At 33.8% G+C, this 24635-nt stretch overlaps 2 protein-coding genes across 3 annotated transcripts; both read right to left on the minus strand.

Annotated features, from left to right (window-relative positions):
• Nucleotides 1-76: 76 nt before the first annotated feature.
• Nucleotides 77-3593, minus strand: pkaap (A-kinase anchoring protein pkaap). Of its 2 annotated transcripts, XM_014230862.3 has the most exons (3): nt 3393-3593; nt 3138-3335; nt 77-3060 (listed from the first exon to the last, which is right to left on the minus strand). In XM_014230862.3, the coding sequence occupies exons 1-3, from the start codon at nt 3418-3420 to the stop codon at nt 1184-1186; spliced, it is 2103 nt and encodes a 700-aa protein (XP_014086337.3). In that variant the 5' UTR covers nt 3421-3593; the 3' UTR covers nt 77-1183. The 2 variants fall into 2 exon arrangements, with proteins under 2 accessions (XP_014086337.3, XP_069962996.1); XM_070106895.1 differs by lacking the exon at nt 3393-3593 and having other exon boundaries at nt 3128-3331.
• A 3495-nt stretch (nt 3594-7088) lies between these two features.
• crp (transcription factor cropped) lies at nt 7089-23940 on the minus strand. The gene is made up of 3 exons (XM_014231059.3): nt 23348-23940; nt 16944-17253; nt 7089-10555 (listed from the first exon to the last, which is right to left on the minus strand). Exons 1-3 carry the CDS (start codon nt 23434-23436, stop codon nt 9239-9241), a joined length of 1716 nt encoding a protein of 571 aa, XP_014086534.2. The 5' UTR covers nt 23437-23940; the 3' UTR covers nt 7089-9238.
• Nucleotides 23941-24635: the final 695 nt, after the last annotated feature.

Below are 24635 nucleotides of genomic sequence, written 5' to 3' on the forward strand. Positions count from 1 at the left end.
CCATTTTTCGCATGTTGTTTTGGTGACTTCAAGTGCACTTGTGCAGCAGTTTAGTATGAATTTAAACCTTAAAGGATTTCTTAGTTTATTACAGTTTTATTTTCAGTATTGGTACATATGCATATCAAAATAATTCTTGTTGTTTTTTATTACATTTTATTTGTGCTTAAATTGAAGGTAGCTTACGTTCTACATATATGTATATGTGTATTAATGTAGATTTTTACTTCATTTTGATCGAAAACTTTTAAAGCTCAGCCATACACCCTCATTCCTTGCTGACATTAACCACATCGCTTGTTTGAGGTATGCCTCACTATTGTCGATTTAAAATTTTCGGGAAAATATTTCTTGAAGAAACTAGAGGTAACACAATTCCCATGATTTACAATACAAAGCAATTATGCATAGTAAAAAGCTTCCAACGTTAAGTTTGGTTGACATTTTTTTCGAATATTTTGTATAAGAAAAATTAAATGACAAATAATATTTTTAATAAGCTACAATGGATCAGTAACACAAGTATATTTGAGACAGTTTTACTAATGGAAATACCTGAATATATGTCCGGCTAGCGATTGTTTTGTGCGATTACAACGAAAATCATAAAAACTATATCTATTACATGCTTTTTATGGCTACTTGATATAGTTTAGAAGATTACAATTATCTACTGATATAAGTAAAAAAATTAATACAATAAAAACATGAGTATATTATTGGTTTGGTATAAATATGGAAAAACAGCTTAATTTATAACTTTAAATTATATAAAAAAAAAACTATAAAATGTCATTTTGCTCTTTACATTCCACAAATATTTCAGATTAACTTAACTTGGTCACATATCCGTGTGTTTAACATTACATATGGTATATGTACTTATACATGATGTTTCAAGTGAGTTTTTACAGTTACATTGCGTTCAATTTTTAGGCTCTTCTGAAGTATTGAAACATAAGCTTATGTACTTTATGTATACACTTACGAATTTACTGCCTATACAAATTTTTATTGACTGAAAACATAAGTTGTGAGGCATTCTCTTAAAGAATTTTGACTAGCCAATCATTAATCGAGATTTAATAAGCACTTAAGACTTTGCAGTCTTAGTCTAAGAACTCCAAATATGAACTTAAAGTGCACAATCAAATTCTTTTAGTATTTGTTTTCTTTCTTGTTGTTAGTAGCTGGAGTGGAATTTTTTTTGATCGTGCCCTAAAGTTACACTTGTCACATCCTTAATTATCATTTCTGCAACTTGCCATGCAATTTCTTCTTGAACCTTTTCTTCTGGCAGGTGAACCAGTTTTCTCATTGCACTTTTAATCTTGTTGCCACTCAGTCTTAGTGGCCAATTTTGTCTACTACTACTCGCCGCCTCACCTCCTACATCATCAACTGCCTCGAAATCACGTTCATAGCGCCCTAATTCGTTAATGTGACCAAATTTAAGAGCTACTCCATCTACTGATTGCGATCGACGCCATAATAAGTTTGGATTTAGTAAATGACGAGCATCAATATGCATAGCAGAACCAGTCCCTTGTTGAATACCTTTTATTCTTGTTTGTGGCAATTTGTTACCGTCCATCGCCAATAAAGTGTTGTGTCTGAAAACTTCACGCCTACTTCCATCACTACAATCTGAAAGGGTTTTTCGATGAAGAGTTTTACTAAAACTCTCACCAGCTGTAGCAGAAGACGTTACTTTGTCGTCATCCGTTGTTCTTGCTGAAACATTCACTTCGTGTATTTTGAACTTAAGCTCATTTAAGTAGTTCTGAAAGAGTTGCGATTTTAAGAAGTCTTGAAAATATTTTCGCTCCAAATATTTCGCTACCAACTGTAAAGCTAAATCAAAACAATACGCCACTCGATCAGCAGCGCAAATACGTTCTTCAACTTGACTTCGAAGCCGATCTGATAACCAAAAACGGTCCTCAGACTGCAGCGAGAAAAATTTTTCATAGATTATCATTGCGTCGCCCTGAGCTTCTAATTGAGCAATGTTTGGAATGTTTGATTTATCTGTTTTCTGAAGACTGGCATTTTCTGTATCTCTGTCCGCACTTATGTAACTTTTGCGATAATTTATGGCTGATGTCCAGAAGTCGAGGCATTCACGTTCATTGTGTTGTTCAAGAAATTCCATGAAGAAGAACAATGTGGCTTCACTATAAAGAATATCATATATGGACAACTCCGGGTTACCATTTTCTATTAATTCAACACTGTATTTGCCGTAAAAAGAGCTCTGCAAAAATTCATTTAGATACACTCTCTCTAAATGATCTAAAACATAACACTGTGCTTCAACGAAGCAAGTTGGCGGAATTGTAGGCATGGATTCAACTTTTGATTGATTTGGCGAAGAAGTTTCTTTTTCAATTTCAGCTCGTTGACATATAATTAATGATATTTCAGATAAAATATCGACAGGTAATGAGATAAACTGATTTGCATCCGCAATTAAATATTTTTGATATATTGCAATTGCATCATTCACGCTAGCGGGGTTTATACATTTTTCAGTAGCAATTCGAGCATTGGATACATCAGAGCATAGTTTATTTTCACCGCCTTCATATAAGCAATCGATATTTTTCTCTTTTGAATTTTTTGTACGATTATTATTTTCTGTACATTGATATATTTGCTTATTAGTTTCGGCGTAGATTTGACTTTTTTCATCGTCTGTAAGAGGCTGGCGCATAGATAAATCGAAAAAGCTTTTTAATTCAGGTACTTTATCATCATCTTGAGTACATGTAGCGTTTATTTCATCCTTATTTTCTAAGTCTATTCGAGCCAGTGTTTTAAAGTCCTTACATTCCTGCAACTCTTTCTTACTTCCTAATGTTCCTTGCTCATCACTTTGTTGTTCTGCTTTTAAGTGACCAAGTGCAGCAGTTTTAAAATTTTCAGTATCAAGGTAAAATTTTAGTAAAGGGAGTGCATTCATAGTGTCCAAAAATTGTACGAAATAAGTAAGACAATTTGGATCACTTACTATTGACGAAATTGACATCGCCAGACGAGATTTATATCGAAAAATATCTGCGAGGGCAAATAGACGTACAAAAATATAATTTTTATATCTGTCATAATTTATATATGTATGTACATATATTTACCAACACTGCTTCCCCAAGAAATTTCAATTCCATCATTTGCATCGACTTCTGCATCTATTTGCGATAGTATTTCGTCGCAAAAACTGGAGGATGAATGTAAAGAGTGCCGTTTATTTTCAATATCTAATCCAGTTACTGTTAGATCGCCACATGATTTTCCAAAAGGGACATGTGTCCCCATTGCTTGGCGGCGCAGTCCTATAAAATTAGTAATACTTAACGAAAAACTATTATAAGTGTGCATTTCTATGCTACCTTTTTGCTTCTTAAAATATTTCAGCATTTTAAAATGCTCTATCGGTATCCATACATCATCTAATTAATAAAAATCGTTAACTCGTTTTTTGATGCGAATCTTGTAATCACTTGTAATTTCCACTGCTTTTTTCTTTTGTATAAATTTCTCCAAGTTTGTTTTCATCACCACAAACGTCAACCGACCTAAGAGTATTCAACAAATATAGTGAGGAAGAAATTTACACAGATACACGGAGAGAAACCGAGGTATCGATAGTGAAATTTATTTATTAAAAAAAAAAATCCACAAATGGATAGTCGTTGGGGGTTGATACGAATTAACAAAAAAGGGAACATTTTTGAACGGGACGTTTTTAAATAGAATAGATTTACTCAAAATGAGAAGTTGCTTGCTTATTAACCGCTGTTTGTGTTAACCATCGTGTTAACCAAGTAGTCTCGACTACCCTGAACTGCAATACATAGAAAGAATTAACATAACGTATTATTTTATATATAGTATAAATACTCCACTCTACGAGAGCAGCTACACAAAGAGGAAAAAGCCAGTAGAAAACGCCACTGGCAACTAGTGCCTGGGCTTCGACAGACAAGGATGTTTCTAGGAGAGTATGATACAAAACGGTTCAAGAAACTAACCGCTCTTCTCAGAGACAAATTAAGGGAGATTGTGGGATTTTATACATGTCACTGTAAGCTGCGGTGTCATCTGCACAGATTAGGATACAGTTCCACGGATCAATGTCGCTTTTGCGACCATAGAGCAGAGACACCAGAGCCCATACACCTGGATTGCCACGCAATGGCATGAAGAAGGAGTGAGGCAATCGAGCAATTAAATCCGGCGAGAGAACATATTACAACCATTAACCCAGAAGCCGAAGTGTTGTAGTAACAGGAAAGCGCACAATAGACCACAGGTCGCAGTGCATTCCTCAAATTTTATTCTAATCTAATCTAATACGTAAAAAAGGGATGAGCGAGGTTCTGACGTGTAAATTTTATTAACAGGTAAAGAAATTAGTTTAAACTTACCAAGATGCAACAATATGAGGTTGTCGTTAGCACAAAAACAACAATTTCCCAGTTAGTATTTGAACATGCTGATGTGAAATCAGCCTTATTGCTTTCTTCGTGTTCTTGTACATAGCATGTAAATAAAAAGCTACATTTTGAAGGAATTTAATTTTAATTATTTTTTCTTTAAATAACTACGAAAACGTTGCCCAGAATTTAAATCGAATATATATTTTTTTCTAATATTTAATTCTAAAAACGAAATGAAATCAAAATAATCACACTCATATCAAATTAGTTATGTAACTCCAGTGAACATTTGTCTATATTAAAGTAATGAAGTTCTATTTATTTTATTTATTAAGTATGTATATATATTTCATTTAAACTATTTATCAATAATGTAAATTTATTTCAACGTACTCCTTATCTTGCATTCAAATTTTAAAGATAATTTAGTATTTACTTTACTCATTTCAACTTAATTTAAATATTTTTTACATATGTATGTATGTATGTAATTCGAAAAATGCAACTAGAAATATAACGGTGTTGCATTATGTAATTCACTTTACAGTCATTATATGTATTAGGCTTATGTATGTATGTATGGTATATGGTATGTAGGTTAGTAAGTTGCATGAGGATTGCTAAAAACGTTGTTTATATATATGTTTGTACTTGTGTACATATGAATTTTTTATTCGTGATATACCCATGTATATAATTGTGTATTTATATGTACAATATAAACGGACACTAATAAATTTCTGCATTTCACAATTAAATAATGCAGGCATATGTTTATGTACAAGCAGAAGTATTATGTATTCATATTTGCTACGTGAAATAGTCGAAGCGATTTTCTTTTATTGTATTTGCTGCTGCGATTGATTATATAGCTTAATATGCAAATATATATGTATTTACATATGTATGCACTTTGAAGCGGGCTATGTTTGGGCGTATGTATGTATGTAAGTATATAGATATTTTAGTTATAATTTTATTCGATTAGGCTGCCCTAACACGACCGAACACTTTATGATTTTCACAAATATATAAAAATGTGTTTCCCCTTTACCATCATCAGATGTCAATTGTTAGCTATGTATGTACATACTTATGTATGTGAATGGGAACGAATTAAACTAATTTACCTTTACAAAAATAATCATAATATCGTTTTTTATATAAATTGACTTTAGTCTCTTATTTCGGCTTTTGAAAAAGTAAAGTAAAGTAATGCAATATTTCGAAATACATATACCTAATTCTGTTTTTACACGGTTTGAAAATAAATTAATTTTTTTATTTTTTTACACGATTTTATTCCGTTTAACACGATCCAAAATAATTTGGGCTTAAATTTTATTTGTCAGATTTAATTTTTGCGACATACTTATGTTCATATCACAAATTTAGAGGAATTCCCTTTTTGTATATACTTGTACAAGTAATTTTACTGGTCCCAGCAATTGTAAATAGCATAAATTGAGGGGAGTTCACTTTTTGTGCATACAAGCAAATTTGAAATGTGTTATTATTTTGTGAACTATCATCACTAACTAGTACAACTATGCTTATGTAAATACACATTATATAATATATATATGATTTTATAAAATAAAAATTAATACTTGTTCCTAAAAAATCCCTATTTTTCCTCTATTTTTAACATGTCGCTTTTTATTCGGCTTTTTCTGGAACCATTCTACCGTTTAAAAACAGAATTAGGTGTTTATTATGCTTTATTTTCGAACGTTTCTCTTTATATACCTTCTATCTATGTATATGTATTCAGTTAGTTATATAGTTGCCGAATGAGCTTTTACATGCGTGTGTTTGTTAACAGATACTCATAATCTTATATATGAAATGATTAAAAAATTGACTAAAGTGGAAATTATGCAGAAATATGACAACTTTCTTGCAAAAAACATAAAATAATAATCAAACAACAAATAATTTTCAAAAAGTATTTATTTAATTCCTTAAATAAAATTGAAATAAGGTTCTCTTGGTTTTGTAGGCACACAAAATGGATAAAAAATATATGTGTGGAGAAAATAAAATAATTCATTTATTTTTCATACTTTCGCTTCAAGCTAAAAAATTAGCATAAAATTATACACATAAATGTTACATAACCCCTATAGAATATTTATGTATGTATGTATATACTCCTTTTTGTTTAAGAAGAAATATATATTCATACATACATTACTTTAAAGTTTGCTTTTAAATTTTGATAATTATTTTTATACAAACAGTCAACAAAACATAAAGATATACGAAAATCAATTAACTTAAATTTAAAGGCATATATAACATTTCTCTCTACGTATCCTTTCACACTTAGCAATGTTCAACATATTTATGTACATATATTAGTTACAATTTTGTATCTTCTGATAATGAATGCATATTTGTATTTTAAAAGAACATTTTGAATGGTTAAACCATGACAGGTGAAGCAAGGATGCATGCTAGGGTAACTAACAATTAAATAATTACCATTATCGACGAAATTTCTTTTGTCAAAAGATTTTACAATAACTATTTGTAAACTTCATACGCTGGGTACTAGACTGAAGCGGATACACACATGCGGTAACTTAACTAATGCGATGGTACTGAGCGCTTACTAATAAAATAAGATTTTGTATCATAAAATTAATAGCATATTTTTTCATGTGTACACCCACTATAGGGTTATAAAATGATCAGTTGTGGCCTTTATACTTTCAATATAATTTAAATAAATGGTTTTTTGAACAAAACGTGAATGCAAATGCTATTCATTGTGTATACATATGTAGCTATTTTTTGTACTTTGATATTTTTTGTATTTAGTCATTATTGTTTATTGCTTGTATAATGTAAGATATAGTACAAATATAGTCAAAATGGATAGATTTGGTCTGTACTTTTAAATAATGTAGTAGCCAGTGGTTTGTAGTTGACACAAAGAGACTTTCTAAAGGCTGCGTCACAACGCAACGAAGATTTTAAATTTAATTCAAATCAGCATACATATTTAATTTTTATTTCCATTATTTTTCATATACAATGCCATTGTATACGAAATCAAGAGAATTCCAGATAATTTACTTGAATTACAATGCAAAGCACTGATATGTAAGCCTGAAGCCATCACCAAAATTGAACTAGAAAGGTGTTTCATTTTAACTCATTGTTTATTTTTAAAAAGCATTATGTAATACGTTTTTTTTTCTTCTAATTTTTCGATCAGTTTCTTAAATTTCGGAATACATATTACATAACGTTATAAATTTTTGAAATGTTGATGTAATAATTTATCTAAATACAAATTTTTCTAAGACATATTTTCTGAGTTTATTTTTACGCTAAATAAGCTTACAAAATTATATGACATCTAACAAATTTCTAATACGGCTATCATAATATGAGATTAAACTTAGTTTAACTTCTGCGAAACAACCTTCATTTATAATAGTCTTAAATTTGCTGATTTATTCACTTAAAACAAATATATACATTTACGTATGTGCTCGTGAAACATTGAAAGTCTATTTGCATAAACTACATAAAAAAAAATCTGAATCTGGCAGACGAATTTTGTTGACATATAATGAATGCATGAAAAGACGTAAACTAGTTGCAAGCATTGAAATGATGCAATTGGTACGTTTCAGAAAGAAATTACGATGGCATTCATGTTAAAATTTGGTTCGAATGTTATTAGAAAATTATTCGCAAATCGTGACTATACATAGCTAAGCGAAGTATAATTTAAGTTTGGTTTAAATTCAAACACAATAAACTAATATTTTGCATTTCGTTCTAATAGTACTATGTATGTAGTTATATAATTATATACATACATATGCTTATAATTATTAATATATCCTTCTTTAATATTGTTCTTTATAATATATATTTATGTTTATTGACTAATAAAACGTTTCGCGCGAACGACTAATCAATTTCTTTTATTCCCTGTATCTTTGTTAGATTTTGGGTAGGTATTTGTTCTTGCATATGCATTTACTCGTATATTATTTATGATTTGATGTAATTTTTTTAGTATTTATTACCATTAGCAATTTTTGGTAACAATAAGATTTTGCTTGCTGACGTTTCACCACCTTAAGTAAAATATTACAAGAACTAATATTACTATTACAATTATTATTCTATTACTATTTTATATTTAAAGTAGTAGTTGTAGTAGTATTAGTAGCATTTGTAATTAGTGTAGGAGTAGTTGCAGTTGCTTTTACATTGACAGCAGCAGAGTTTCCATTTGAAGAGGTTAAATAGCGAATACATTTTCCAGATTTTGCCGCTGGACCAGCTGTTGGCAAAACATGAATAGTGGAGAGTTTATTGGTTGCCTTTGTTGGTGCAATGGCAAATTTGGTATTATGAGCAGTCTTTGTACATTTTTCTAAAGATTCCTGTTTTGATGGATGTGAAATTATCTTAGCAGTGTTATGGATATATTTGTTGCTGGCGAATTTCTTATCGACTGTTAGATTTATTTTTAAAGGGTTGGTCAAGTTTTCATTTGCAACTATTTTCGACCTTTGATTTGATAATTTTCGTCTAACGCTCAACCCCACTAGTCTTGTGACTAGATTGGTGGCAACCTTCGCCGACGATTCCAATTGTGACCTTTTCTCTTTGTATAAATTTTTCCTCAGGAAACCATCAGTTGCTACTGTATTGGACACTGCTAAATCTCCTGCCTCTCGTGACGCGTTAGCTGAACTTCCATTCACTTCTATAACTTTAGTTTTTATATTAGCGGTCTGAGACGCTTTTGCAGTTGAATGCAATCAAGACAGCTGCTTGGCAACAATGACACCTGGCCGGACCTGCTTTAATGCCGTCGTTGTGATTGTTACCTGTTGAGCACCTTGCCCTGTGCCTATATTACTCGCTCCCGCTGCCGTTGTTTGCACTTTGTAAATGGCGGTGGGCATGATATTTCCACCACTATCTTTCTGTTGATTTGGTTGCTGCACAATAGTTACTTGTTTACTGCCTTTAATTTGCAGGTAAGGACTCAATTCTGCCAAAGTGGCTCTTTGAACTTTTGTTGTCAGCGCTAGAGGAGCTTCCTGTGCTCTTTGATTTTGCTGATGTTGTTGTAACTTTTGTTCACTACCGTCAGCAAATAAATGATCACCTTCTAGATGTCTTATTGCCTCGACAATAGTTTCCAGATTTTGCCGCGAACGTGTTAAACCACTTGGTTGATCAATTTTTTCTGTTTTTACTTTGATTATCTCCTGTATACGTTCCACTTCTACTTTCGGTGTTGCCTTGATGGCAGCCTGAAGTATGGGCTGAAGGACAGCTGCTGACGGTGACGAACCCTCAGCGTAAGCCTTGGCAATCGCATTAACTTCTTGTTCAGATTCGGTGGACGATGTGGATGAAAGGATAACCTCTTCCTGTACATTGTCTTCAGTGATAATTTCTGCTGCTGCAGCTGCAGCCTCGCTCTCCAACTCTTCAATACTCGAACAAACAACAACCTGTCGTTGACCGGTCATTTCATCAATTTCAACGTACGACACGGCTCCAGATGGCAGTTCCTCCATAGATTCACGTACTAAATTGTCTGTGTGCTCGATAACTTCACGTGGAATGTATGTGGATGTGGAAGCTGCAGGCGCTGTAGCCACTGAATATAATTGCCGCTTTATCATTTGCAGTTCTTCCTCTAACATGGTGCGCATTCGACGTTCTTTTTCCAGTTGCTTTTTCATTTCGCTTAGTTCTTTGGAGTTGGCAACATTATGAGCAATAATCACTTGACTTTTTGCATTAACATTACCACCACCCGCATTCAGAAGAGTAGTCGGTTCTGGTGACATTGAACCCAAACCTTCATCGGAGGAGTCACTTATCGTCTGAAGGTTGATTATGTTATCAGTGAGTTTGCGCTTTTTTATGGCTACGTTACCGCTGTTCAATGTTTCACTACTGCCAGCGGTTGAAACTTCTCCGGCGCCAGATGACGCGCCCGCCGAATTCGACTCATGTAAACCAAGCTGTCGCTTCAACTGACTATTTTGGTTCAAAAGTTGTGTCTTCTGGTTTTCTAGTTCGTATATATATTGGGAAGTTTGTTGTAAAATCGCTGCCTGCAAAATGAGAAGACACAATTATAGATTACACAGATTGCGACAAGCTGTCATAAATGAAAGAAGATACTGACGTAAAATTTCTACCATTCTTAAGAATATAATGTTATTTTAATACAATTAAAAACGGATTAAGCTGTGAATAATTCACGTACGAACATAAGTTTTCTTCAAGAGCGTTATTCAATAAATTATAGATTAAGACGTAAATTTTTTCTAACTTATTATTAAATTGTTTAAAATTAAATATCAATTTTAAAACAAACAAATAAAAATACAAAGTATACATATATATACAGTGGTTCACAGCTTATTTTATGCAGCGCATACTTCCATCTTTAAAGCATTATAACTAAGCGACTATAATGCATATAAAAATTTTACTAGTACTAGTAAAGGAATAAAAAAAAAAGTCTTCAAAGTCATTTTTACATAACTTAAATATTCGATTCTCGTGAATAAAGCGCTCGATAATTTTTGGTACTGTGCAATTCTCGTTGTTTCACTGACGATAAATTAAGTAACGAAATTAGACTATATCGTATAATAATTCCATTTTAAAAACAAACAAAAAGCATAGAAGAAGAAATTACAGTTGGACGGCGTTCACATGTCGCTCATTATCGGCAAATTTAATTTAGATGTCGCTCTGTGCATTCACAAGAGTAAAAATACACCAGCAACTCGAGTCGAGTTTTTCTGTCTTCCTTTGCACAAAATGTTCACAAATGTTTGTGCGATTCGGCTGCGCGACACTTAGAGCGTGTTGCATATTTCATTTTTATGTTGAGATGATCATGTATGTATGTGATAGAACAATATTTAGAATACCCGCTATTAATATTTTTAAGGCCAAATTTATAATGCGAATTCCCCAATCCTCTCTATCTATCGGGAAATATATACCTTTCATATACATATTTAAGCCATTTTTAATTTCAAAATGAAAAGGAATGCATATATTGTATATGTAGCAGCGAGCTGTTACGAACAAGAACACAAAGTGGGCAACTCGAGCACGTACGATACTCGTCGTCCCTTCATCTACAAAAAAAACCGGTTTGGGCGTCAAAAGAACCCGTGTGTGAACTGACACTTAGAGTGCGCAACGTTGATGTATCATTACGCAAAGAAGTTTCTGCATTTAACAAGCTGTGACAGGAATATTTACAATAAATTTTGTTTTTAAAGATTAAACTTAGGTATACATTAAATTAAAAATAATTAAAACATTAAAACAAAAACAACTAGACTTTTTTTTATCTTTTTAATAGTACTAGTATAATTTTTGTATTCATTATAGTCGCTTAGTTATAATGCTTTAAAGTCGGATATATGCACTGCATAAAATAGCTGTGAGTTACTGTATATACTTATGTATATACCAAATATGTATTAAAATTGGCATGTGCAACTGTTATGCCTTCAACTAGCCAATCGGCAAAAAAAAAAAAAAAAAAAAAAAATAACGAATTGCGAATATACATACATATAAATGTACAATCATTGTAACATTTACAATGTATGTATGTGTGCATTATCTGCAGCTGATTTAGTCAGCTGAAAAAAGGTAAACATCAACGATGGAGGCCTACCCACACCAAACCACTATGCATGCGAACAAAAATAAATGCTATGTAAACAAAAACAAAAAAGTGCTGTCGATCGACTAGTTAGTTAGTTGACCTGCCAATGAGCATGTAGCGAAATGCGGGAATAACGATACTCTGCTCTTATTCAAGTTGTTGTTATCCGGTCTTTGTTGTTTTGTTGCATACGCCTCGTTTAGATAGTATGCATATGTACATATGGATGTGTATGCAACGCTGCATTTTGCCTTCTTAGCCGTAACGATATGATAGCCACGACTACGCGACGGCTTACGTTTTTGTGATGACTGTACTTTTTTTGCCGCCGTCTCGTAAAAAATTTTTCGTCACAAAGTACCAAGCAAATTTACCAAAGAGCATACAAGCGAATTTTCTCTCTTTCCCTCTCTCAATTAACCTCTGAGAAATTCAATATGTTTCGGTTCTCGAAACGTTTCGTTAGAAATACTGGAAGTGGAAGATGAATAAATAGCGAATTTGAAACGGAAGTCCACACCAGAACCACATGTAAAAACAGCAAATGAGCGATTGAACAGCTGGCAATCAGTACTCTCATTTGCTAAAATGTACATACATTCGTATGGTGTTTGTCGAATTGAATGCTACTGGGAGCAGCTGATAGAGAGGACCAGTCAACTAATCTTCTATACGATTGTGGGTGGCAGCGACGCCAATCTACCCATTCATTCACGCATTTTAGACACAATCCAATCTATATATGTATGTACTTATAAAGATTGGTGCAATGCCGTACAGTGTACATTACATTGTAAGCATACTTATGTACACGAAATTATTTATCCTCCAGAAAAAAGGAATAATAATTTTTTAAGCTTTAACATCTGTTGATAAAATTTACTTTTAGGGAATGGTTACAATGCGAATAGAGCAAAACGCGCGAAATTTCTCGATCTTTGGTGTACACAATATATACTACATATATATTTAGAACAAAATCGAGAAATTATGAACTAATTTGCCATGCATAAATAGTTTTAAGTAGTATGTAAGTATGTACATATGTGCATCGGCTTGCTTAAATCAACAAATGCGTAATGTTTAAATAAATAAATAAGTAAATGACTTGCAACAGTGCAGCTCATTTGTCAATATTTAAATATCTATTCAAATAATTTTAATAAAAATCTTCAATCATATACACGTACTATGTATGTATGTATGTAGGCTATAGCTGCAGAACAGCTGATTTTAATTTGTTTTATTCGCTTCGGTGGTGTGACATTCACCTGCAGTATCTGTTTTGCTAAGATTTTACTTTGATTATGGGTAACTACAATTTGTTTGCGTTCTTTTTAGTTCTTGCTATCACTTTCAATGATTTCGCCTTGACAGCATGCTCTGTTTTTCAAAATAAATTCTTTTTATAGGTTCGTATGTGAATATCCAATAAAGAGAATAAATTTAAGGCACGACGCAAAAAGCTACAATCAATGAGTCAGGCAACCGCAATGCTAACTAGCAGCTGTTTCACAATTTGCCGGCGCTGTAAAAACAGCTGAGAGAACGAGTGGCGCGCACTTATACATGAAATCAAACACAAACAGATGGAAATACGAATGTATGTTTTAGGGCTGGGCCATCGCCACTGACTTTATCAGCGCCACATGGTTTTTGATGACAAACAAAACTACAGCGTTGGTCAATTCGTTTCAGCTGATCAGCTTGGATCAAACTTTAAACGTCAGCGTCTTTAAAATGCAGGTAAACACAAAAATATGCAAGAATGATAGAATACAACATTACGACAGTAATTTATCGTTACTTTTTTCGGGTGAGGCTGTGATAATTGTTACAAAAAGAAATTGCACTATGCCGCCATCTTGTGACGTAATTCTTTTGAGTTGAGAAGAAGAAGCACAGAACAGCATCTAAATTGTAAACAAATACGTAAGCACTTTTGTTAATTCGTTAAGTAGACTTAATATATGAGTTTATAGTGAAAAAACCGATGGCGGTTGTCGTATTATTTTATTCTATCATTCTTGATGATGTTACCATTCAAATTCAATTCTAATGAGTAAGTAATTAAACAAAACAAATGCGCTGAAAATCGATCGTTTACACATGTGCTAAACAGCTGTGTATTTCTTTGAAAGCAGATTTGTGATATTTACTTCTTAGGCTCTCTTCTGGTATTTTTTTTTTGGCCATCTTAGCAGACATTTTGCTAACTGTTGATAATAAGTAGTTAGAAAACATTCCCAATCATTTGTGCCCCACACTAAGCACACATACTTGAATCCTTATAAATACAAGTGGAAACAGCGTATGAATACGAGCGATCGTTGACAAATCAGCTGTTTTTGCAAACGAAATATGAGGATACAACACACATACATTAAAGTATGTATGTATGGTTAGGTATTCTGAAAGTTTTCAGGGATTGGTTGTATTCTCTTAACTGATTTCCGTTAACAAGCCGATGGAGGAGAATAATTTAAATGTATGTATGCAGTGTATAATATCTGTGCGAATGCTTACAGATTAATACATTATTAATTGTCACGATTTTTTTTATTTACCTATTTTGTATAAACGATCTAATGAACCATAAGTGTTTTGCGAGAATTCAAAAATTGTTACTTGGCTTCAACTGCTGATCAGTTTATATCATGAAATGTCATATATGTATATTAATTTTTATACTCTCGCATTATGTTAAAACAGAGTATAATATTTTTTTTTTGTATTTCATGTAAGGGTTTTATAACATCTAAACCATTTAATTCAATACATTTAAATATACATATGTACATATATATGGTAAATAATCAGGATGACGAGGCGAGTTGAATTCCGGTTTACTGTGTCCGTCTGTGCAAGCGATAGCTTTGAGTAAAAATTAAGATAACTTGATCAAACTTGGTGCACGTGTTCCTTGAAATTATAAAAAGGTTGGTATTGCATATGAGCAGACTCGGACCATTGCCACACCAACAAAAATTGAAAACCTATAAAATGTCATAACTAAGCCGCTATTTAAGATACAAAACTGCAATATGGGACAGCGAATCGCAGTAGAGAGGGACAATTGTTGTTTAAAAACTGTTTTGAAAAGAAGGAAGAGAAGAGGTCCCGCTCCCTAGTAGATTTATTGTACATATTTCACCACTGAAGCATTATTAATCAAACTTCCTCAGGACAAATATTTTCGATATACAGCCTCATACAGTGTGAAAATGGGTAAATTTAGATGATAAACACGTCCATCATCATTTTACCGGTGTGTTAAAAATACTATCGCATTGATAATTCATCAAAAAAATATGTCAGAAACATTAAATTTTACGTCCTACATGATATAGAAGGGACATTGTCAAAACTGGGAAATGGGCGAAATCCTATATCTCCCCAACATTCTTATGTTACATTGTGAAAATCCAATTACAATATTATGACGTAGATGACATAGGTCTTAAAGGCACAAGTGAAAGAATTATATGGAGTTTAAAATTGTGATATATGGGAGCAACGGGCATGGCATCAAGCAGCCAAATACCGAATATGTTGTTGTTGTTGTAGCGGCAGAATTCTGCCGAGTTGACAGTCCCTGGCCGGAATAAATCCGGATCCCTTCCGGTTACGTAGACCCGATTGTCGTGGGAGCGGTGTAACCGAATATGTGGATTCCTGTGCCTATAACTACCGAAAATATCGTTCAATATGGGAGGAATGCAATTCAGAGAGATTCTTTTCCCGATAATGTGACCTTCTGTCAAAAAATGGCAAAATCGGGACAATACTTTCCTGCCTCAATATACCTAATATTAGAATTTTCGAACTTCCGGTTGACTTTATACATATTTATATTTTGTATAAGTATATGTTAGTGATTTCGCAACTACGCGGTCATTGACCTTTTGACATTTCCCCAGAAGTCGATAGTGTAAGGTAGATTGACATACTTATGTATGCACATACATACGTTCGACACACATTCTGCAAGGCTGCTGGGCTCCATAATAATAGTTTTACATATATTTACAATTCCAGCAGGACATAAGCACATACCTACTGCATACTGCATTAAAAAAGAAATTTTAAATATTTCGGAATTCAACTAAAAATACCAAAAAAGTAAAATAATATAGAAATAATACAAGTGTGCGCTCAAATGCAACAACTAGTATGTGTGCCCAAGCTAACATAGTTCCACATAACTTATGTTTTCCAACGATTTTGACTTCTTTGTGGTAACGCTGAACGCTGAAGTGTGCCGCATAGCATTGCTGGAATATATCGATCCACTTTCCAGCCACCCTACGAGTATAAACTTAGGTTTAATGGAAATATGTGCACTCTTTTATTATACTTATGTATGTACAAGATAAACACATAGATACATATATGCTTACGCATAGACCACTTATAGACTATAGTATTACGAGCGATTGCCCAGCAGCTTTCAGACGTTTTTAGCTGGTCAAATTCTACCAACTCACTTGTCACACATCTAACCGACCAAAGTTATTTTGGAAATTAGTACACAGTACCCATATGATACAATCCAAGGAGTATATTAAACGAATAATTAATAACAATCGTAAGCCTTATAAAAAATTGTTTCAATAAACTGCAAATCCATAAAAAATATACCCAGTCATGTATATCTATCCATATAAGATACATGCAAAAATATCCACATATGTATATATGTACATATGTACTTCAGTACAATTGTCATAGTATAGCATAGTACGAGTGTATTATAGTACTGTGTAGTATAGTATGGTGTGTTGCGGAGTGGCGTAACTTACCTTACTCAACTTGTCGCCTTCGTGGCGCGGTAGGAGCGAACGTAAATTCTGAAAACCGGCATTGATACTCTGCATTCGTCGTCTTTCGTTGCTGTTGGCGATTTCGCGCCGCATACGTTTCTCACTCTCCAGAAGATTTTTACTGCCGCCGTTATTGGTAACGTTGCTGCTTGCTGTGATGCCCCCACTACCACTTTTTGTTGTTGCACTGCTCGTATTCATCCCGGAACTAGAGTGACGTTGACGCTGTGGCAGTTGCGGCTCCGCCTGGTATTGAATGTATTCACCTCCGGAATCTTCTAATTGTAATCTGAAAGAGCACAAACATTGGTTAATTATTTTAGTATCTAATATAAATTTAGGGACAAACATAGACTGTTTTAATTGCAATACTATAGTCAGCGGATGCAAATTTTTGTTGTAGGAGCACAGTAACGTTTTGTAAAAAGAGAAATACTGTTGGGGTGACATTCCATGGTCAGATAAAGATCCGGACCTGTTTTAGGTGCATAGACCCAACTACTAATGACCTTATTGTTTTAATTATACATATAATATATATTGGTAACCAAGTAAGAAAAAGGTTTCCACGAAATTGGAAAAACAAATTAAAAAAATACTTGTTTACAGTGAAACTATGTCTTAAGTTAGTGTTCCCATAATATATATTTAGAAAATAATGAAACTAACTAGGGCGATTTTTTTAGTTAACTGAGTTTCTATATTACATAGGGATTTCCGAATTATTTGGTTGCAAAAAAACAAAGAGAAAGATATATAATCATATAAATATTGGTATTTTGCCATTTCGCTGTTCATGTTTATAAATAATACCACAAAATTTGCTAAAAACTAAATATTCGCGGCAAGTGTAAAGCTAACTTTTCTATTAACACTGACGACGAGTTTCTTTGATAATTCCTATTGGTAGACCCTTAAATATTTATAAATAGCCGACTAGGTATGTATGTTACGTATGGTTTGCTTGTTTAGATTCTCGCGCTCATTCATAAATTTTGCACTCGTTGGCGACTCGGTTGCCGTCACAAATTTCATTTCGTGTTGCTGACATTGGAATGCAGTTTCATTCACCTTAGTGTGGACTAGTAATACGGCCAGCTACATACGTGCTTATGTATGCATGTATGCCAGCGCAAATGTATTAAATAGCAGCAAATGTTGAGATAGTCAAATGTAAGTATATTTCCACATATTTTAGAGCGTGCACAGATTTAAACAAAACCAATGTAAATGCATGTTTTCTTAACGTATGTGTTGTTTTACTTGTAAGTTGAGAATACGTTTACGATTGGTACTACACCCAAATACAGTCAAACACCAGAAACGAGTACCCAGAGTGGCTGCGAAATGCGCCCAATGTGAAAGGACTATTTGGAGCTTGGGTCAACTACTTGATGAGTTCTGGGTGCCGTTCCAGCACTACCTGATTCTAAATTACGTAGCGTTGTACAGATGGAGAAACAAGGTCCTTCGGGTACATGTATTCAGGCAGGGTGCACATTGCCTCGCTGGCACTTAGCCTTATCGTGTAATTTATTATTTATATATATAATTATACTCTATTCTGTAGCTAAGCACAAACGCACGATTCCGTATATACCGGCATTTTTTTTTATATTTTTATTTGTATATTGTTTAACTGTTTATGAGTTACAGATACATATATTTTAAAACCGGTAATATAATATTTGTTAACTATAGTTTTTATTATAGAAATGAGCATGTCTTTGATATTCGGTTTTTCTTTCAATTTACTGAAATTTGCATTCCATATAAATGATTTTGATCGAGTTAATTGCATTATAGCAGAATATTACAAAAAGTATGTATATTATCATTATTGTATTTCGTATCGAGCACCAGTCACTCAATGAACACCGGTAGTTGCAGCCATTGCAGATGATGATGACGCAAGCATTGACCTATTAACCAGAATTGGCATTCTAGCGAGGTTTACCTACATATTGAAATAAGCTCATACGACAAAAAAAGAACTTAAAATATTTTCAACAATTATAAACGTATTCAAAATTATATATAAAATAAATGTCACAAAATCAGTCAACGATCCGTTTTCACGACCAAATTATTAAGTTATTTTTGTTTTTTGTTTTAATAATTAAAGTTATAGTTAAGTTACAAACTTGGCATACAAATTGTGAGTTTTAATACACACAAATGTATGAATATTATCGATTTTAATTTTATATTCAAGCTTTACGAATTCGTCATTCACTGACGCACCATCCCAGCGCCATATAAACAAGTGGCTGCAACGTAAACAAACAAAAACAGCTGCTTGAAATAGCCAACAAGGGATGGTGGGAGGTACTAATAAAAAGAAAACAAGAAAATTACTTAAGGTGAGGGCACCTGTGCCGAAGAATACTTGTATGAACAGATGAAATACATACATAATTTATTATCTTTGTATCAATGCATTTCTTGTGACTATTGCGATTTGGATTTTATAACTTTTGTGACATTTTTATACTCTTACAACATGTTACTACAGAGTGTAATAGGTAAACAAAACTAACGGTTGTTTGTATCACCTTAAATAATAGAGTTAGATATAGGGTTATATATAATAAGTGATCAGGTTGACGAGGCGAGTGTCCGTTCCCACGACAGTCGGGTCTACGTAACCGAAACGGACCCGGATTTATTCCGGCCAAGGACTGTCAACTCGGCAGAATTCTGTCGCTACAACAACAACAACGAGGCGAGTGTCTGTCCGACCGTCCGTGCAAGCTGTAACTTGAGTAGAAATTGACGTATCGTTATGAGTTCGTAGATGGGCGTAATCGGACCCCTGCCACGCCCAAAAAGTCTCATTTACATATAAAATGCCATAACTAAGCACTAAATTTGGATATAAAACAGTAATTTGGGACAGGAGACTGCAGCAACAAGGGGCACCGTGGAGCTAAAATTTTCTTTAAAGTAGGGGTGGCTCGCCCCCTAATAAGTTTAATGTTAATTTCTCCAAACCAAATTAGCTTAGAAAAAATTCTTTAAGAACCCCTACCGACACTGTCAACTTAAACAAAAAAGCGGCGACATTCTAGATTTAATTGACGCAAAACGGAATAAACAGAAACTACTGTCATCAAACTACGTTGCATAGTGACAAGTGATTCAAATCTATGTATATTGGTAAAAAGTCTTTTTGGGCTTTGAAAAATGTCAATGGGTTTGTCCCAATTATTTTTGCCACCAGTGTGTGTATACGCAATCATGTGTTTTTAATATACACATGAGCTGGCTTAACAACAAATAAAACTTTATTAAGATTTGTGAAAAACACCAGTTAAATAATAAAACAAAAAACCTAAATATTAAAAACACCTCAGCCGACACCCGATTCGGATGAATATGTATTGTAAATACATATGTATGTATGTAAATAGTATCGGCTATACTTGCAGTTCAACTCTCCACATATACATACATACGTATTTGTACGGAGATTCAGCTTCGTGTCAGCTACCTGAGTAGATATGTATGTAAACAAACACCTTCATCGTAGCCAAATTAAAAAGAGAGCGGAAAGACTACATGCCATGCTTACACATACTTACATGCATACTGTACAGTACATAGATATTCATGTGTACATATGAATTCCGAAGCGATGCTGCAGTCGTAGGTGCCGGTTGTGGAATGCGGCCCCAATCGTTAGCTCCGGCATTGTCGATTTCATTCGCTTTTAGCCCCTTTATGCACCGAAATGCCAACGAAACTCGCCGACATCGTAGAATTTTCTCTGTAGTGGTTTAGACCTACAACACAGAATACAGACAACAATTCCTCTTTGCTACCGCTCTCTTCAATTCGAAATTCGGTTGGAGCTCATTTACTCTGCTCCCAGTGTTTTCATATATTTACGAATGAAGTTTTGTGCTCTAGCATGCAAAGCGCCAACCAACGCATATCAACCTCCGCCGTTTCAGCTAGCGCAGAACAATTCCAATTGGCAAAGCAAATCCGCCGTTGGCAGCGAACACAGAAACAAGCAAAACGGAAATTTGTGCACAGCTGTACGAGACCATCATGTGGAAACGGTTTTGAATCGAAATCAATTTGTACAGCTGATATATTAACGAATTCGTTGCTAACGCCTTACCTTACAGTAGTGGTAAATATAAAATTCTTAAAGTTTATTGTTGTACCCATGTACATATAATAAAAATCTTTGATTAAGAATATATCACCGATTTGTAATGATGGCACTGACCTTCATAAATTAAAAGTAGTTAACAAAATCCAATCCCGATTAATATAGTAAAAACTCTGAATTATTCGCGGGTTCTCGTATTCAAATGTATGGTGAGTCGAGGCAAAATCACGAGCGTATTTATAATTACTATTTTGTTTTAATATTTGGCTATGGAGCACTTAAAAACATATGAGAGTCCGCGAGCATATAGTCTTGAGTCTACGTTAGACTTTTATTTAACCAGGTTTCAAAACTAGACGTCCACGAAAATTATCTTTATTTTCTAAATTCACACACTAAGTAATAGTCCACATCGACTAACCATCTTCGAAATGGCTCAAAATATTGCAGACTTAAGAGCAATAAACAAAACCGTAGTATGCAAAGGTTCAGTGAACACAGTAAATCAAGTAATGTTAAGTGGAACATTCCCTAAACTTACTCCAGCAACTTTACAACAAGAGAATGACGCGAAACATACCCATAGATCTTTAAAATGATATTTACATATTTTTAAAGAAGTTATGTATATACTTACATATATCAACGTAGTATATCGAGTCGTATTTGCATTCAAATTTAGAACACAAATAATTTGCTTCTCAAAGTTAAACTTATACAACACTACTTCTTTTTTTTTAACGCATAAGAAGCTCATTCTGGAAGATTTTGTTTCTAGAGATCTACAAAACTGAGCTGTAACCATCAAATTTAGGTCCAACGGTAAAATATGAAAAATTGTGTATCTTATGCATTTTAGTTATGTTATTAATTTGAATTATTTTAAAATGAAATTATCCCCTCATGTTTAATATGTTCACTTTGCCCACTGTATGTAGAATTACACCTCTGCTTTGCATAAAACACGTTTATAAAGAAAGAAAGTTAATTTTTTTATATGGATTTACCCACTTTAAATAAATTTGTAATATGGTTAAATTGTTCTTAATTTCCATGTGTGTTTGACTTATATACGGTCTTCTATTGTTTAGGGTAGAATAATTAAATTGAACTCTACAAAAGCTGAATAGAATATTGCGTCGATACAACCAAGACGTACATATACATACATGCATCGTATGGACATATGTACATAATAATAGTTATTTGTCCCTTTAAACCTATTGAATAACAATGTTATATAAATAACCATTTTTGCACTCATTCAACTTTTCGATACAAATGTAAGTACATACACATGTAGCCGCAGAAAACTTAAAAATTATCCTATCAGCCTTTTATCACAAAGCAGCTGCGAACTCGTCATAACATACTATTCTACATCAGCTGCTGTACTTTTGCGCCAACAACACGTTTCACGCAAATCACATGTAGCTTGCCGACTCGACCGCCACTGTAAACAAAAAATCAGCCGTTTTCAATATGGACGCCAAAGGTAACGCGTCACTTCATTTCCAGTGAGCGTACGTGCCAATTTGCCTCCCGCTCTCGCTGGAATACAAGAATGCTGGCGCGGTGATTGGAAGCATTGCCGAACGGCCTGACTGAGAGAAATACGCCGTAAACGAGAACACAACTCATCATCTGTTATTTTTGTATTACGTCTGCTTTGTGGGATTTTCGTAACGCGTCAATTCCATTTATCTCTCCGCCCTTTCAACTCATTAACAAATTTATTTGCATCTGTACGACTATGCATACCTATTTATATATGTATATATATTAGACACACATGTATGTAAACACCGAGTTTCTATTTTCTACCCCCAATGAATCAAATGACAGCAACAGACGAGCCAAACTAACTTATTCCAATAGTCATCTGTGTGTGCAGTGGCTGACGCGACCTCAAATGTAAATGTGTGAGAAATACTCTCCGCTCTTTGTCACACCAACGGCACAGATGTTTTTCACCGCTTTGCTTTCGCTAATAATAAGGCGACGGACGGTACAGAAGGCACATTTAGATACATGTTTGTTTGGTTGTACACGCGTACGTACTTATTGAAATGTGTATATATGTACATATGTATATAGAACCTGTATGTACATATGGTTTTTATGGTCGCTTCAATGAACGAGTAGACGAACGTACACATATAAGAAAAATCAATAACTAATGTGGCAAAGGTACAAGTCCTAAAAACCAATTGCAATTCTCAAAAACAAGTGTTTACGAATTAATTTCCTGCGAACTTACTGTAGTTCCTCGTCCAATTCCTCTGCGCTGTTGTATTCGGTGCTCTCCAAAATGACTTCCTCTGTCTTGATTGCAACGGGTACAGACATTTTTGTGGAACGAAATGTTTGAAATTTTTGTGCGAACTGCTACAACGATGTCTCTATTTCACTTTTTTTTTATTTTGATATAACTTATTTTTCGGCACACACAAACACACTCTTTGCAAAAACTGTAATTTCGCAAATATGTAGACACGTGTTTTAAATCTTTATATATGTATTTATATATATATTTGCAATAGAAATTGTCTGCTTAGACGACACTTTTCGGCGCCTTTTCTCACACCACTTACGCACTGCAAACTTCAACTCTCGGTCAAATTGCTCCTCACCTAGCTTTTACCTTAGTTCTGGACTGTTGCTAGATAATTGAATTTTAAGTAGTATTTACAATTTCACGAATCAGAAATAGATTGCAAATTGCAGCAAAGAAAACGATAAATCTAAAGCGCGCAATTACACGTACAAATATTCCGTCACTGACGTTTGTCGCCTTTTCCTGACTTTACCGGACTGCGCACTGCTAACTGCGAGCTGCGAATTGACAGCGACGCTACTCTCATCTTTTCTCTTTGAACAATATTGGAAGTCGGCATAAAAACGAACGATGAAGAGGGTTGCCAGACTTCAAAATGCAAATGTAATTCCACTTTGAGGAGAGTTTGGCTGTATATTACTCACGAATCGGTAAGCTTGCTGATGTTATAATGATGAAAAGACGCTTGTCTATTTACATTTTCTGCTAAGTTATTCTAATACTTATGAAAATTCATAATTGAATCATTTAAAAATTTTTTTATGTAAAGTATGAAAATAAGAGCATTCTGTCTGATTGCTATTTTTCTGGTGTGTGTCTCGATTAATGAGTGTAGATTTATGGTTAGGAACATGAACTACTTACACTATCTGTCACTAGATGGTGCTAAATGCAGTACAGAGTTTTTCACTTTGTGGATAAAAACTTAAATAAGCTCGATGGCACACTGTGTCCCCCTATGGCAGAAGTTAATTTTACTTGTATACCCTGAACAGGGTATATTAAGTTTGCCACGAAGTTTGTAACAACCAGAAGGAAACGCCGGAGACCCTATAAAGTATATATAGGTATATATATAAATGATCAACGTGACGAGCTGAGTTGATTTAGCCATGCCCGTATGACTGTGTGTACATATACGAACTAGTCCCTCAGTTTTTAAGCTATCGATATGAAATTTTCCACCTGTCCTCTCCTCACTAAGAAGTTG

This window comes from Bactrocera oleae, chromosome 3, assembly GCF_042242935.1.
Source record: "Bactrocera oleae isolate idBacOlea1 chromosome 3, idBacOlea1, whole genome shotgun sequence".
Classification (NCBI taxonomy): domain Eukaryota; kingdom Metazoa; phylum Arthropoda; class Insecta; order Diptera; family Tephritidae; genus Bactrocera; species Bactrocera oleae.

Excerpts from the sequence above, each read along its gene's own strand:
- pkaap (XM_014230862.3), bottom strand. The coding sequence starts at position 3,420 with ATGCTGAAATATTTTAAGAAGCAAAAAG. Across the intron at positions 3,336-3,392 it reads ATATTTTAAGAAGCAAAAAG|GACTGCGCCGCCAAGCAATG; the intron begins GTAGCATAGAAA and ends CTAATTTTATAG. Across the intron at positions 3,061-3,137 it reads TTCTTGGGGAAGCAGTGTTG|ATATTTTTCGATATAAATCT; the intron begins GTAAATATATGT and ends TTGCCCTCGCAG.
- crp (XM_014231059.3), bottom strand. The coding sequence starts at position 23,436 with ATGTCTGTACCCGTTGCAATCAAGACAGAGGAAGTCATTTTGGAGAGC. Across the intron at positions 17,254-23,347 it reads GAATTGGACGAGGAACTACA|ATTACAATTAGAAGATTCCG; the intron begins GTAAGTTCGCAG and ends GTGCTCTTTCAG. Across the intron at positions 10,556-16,943 it reads AAGGCGACAAGTTGAGTAAG|GCAGCGATTTTACAACAAAC; the intron begins GTAAGTTACGCC and ends CTCATTTTGCAG.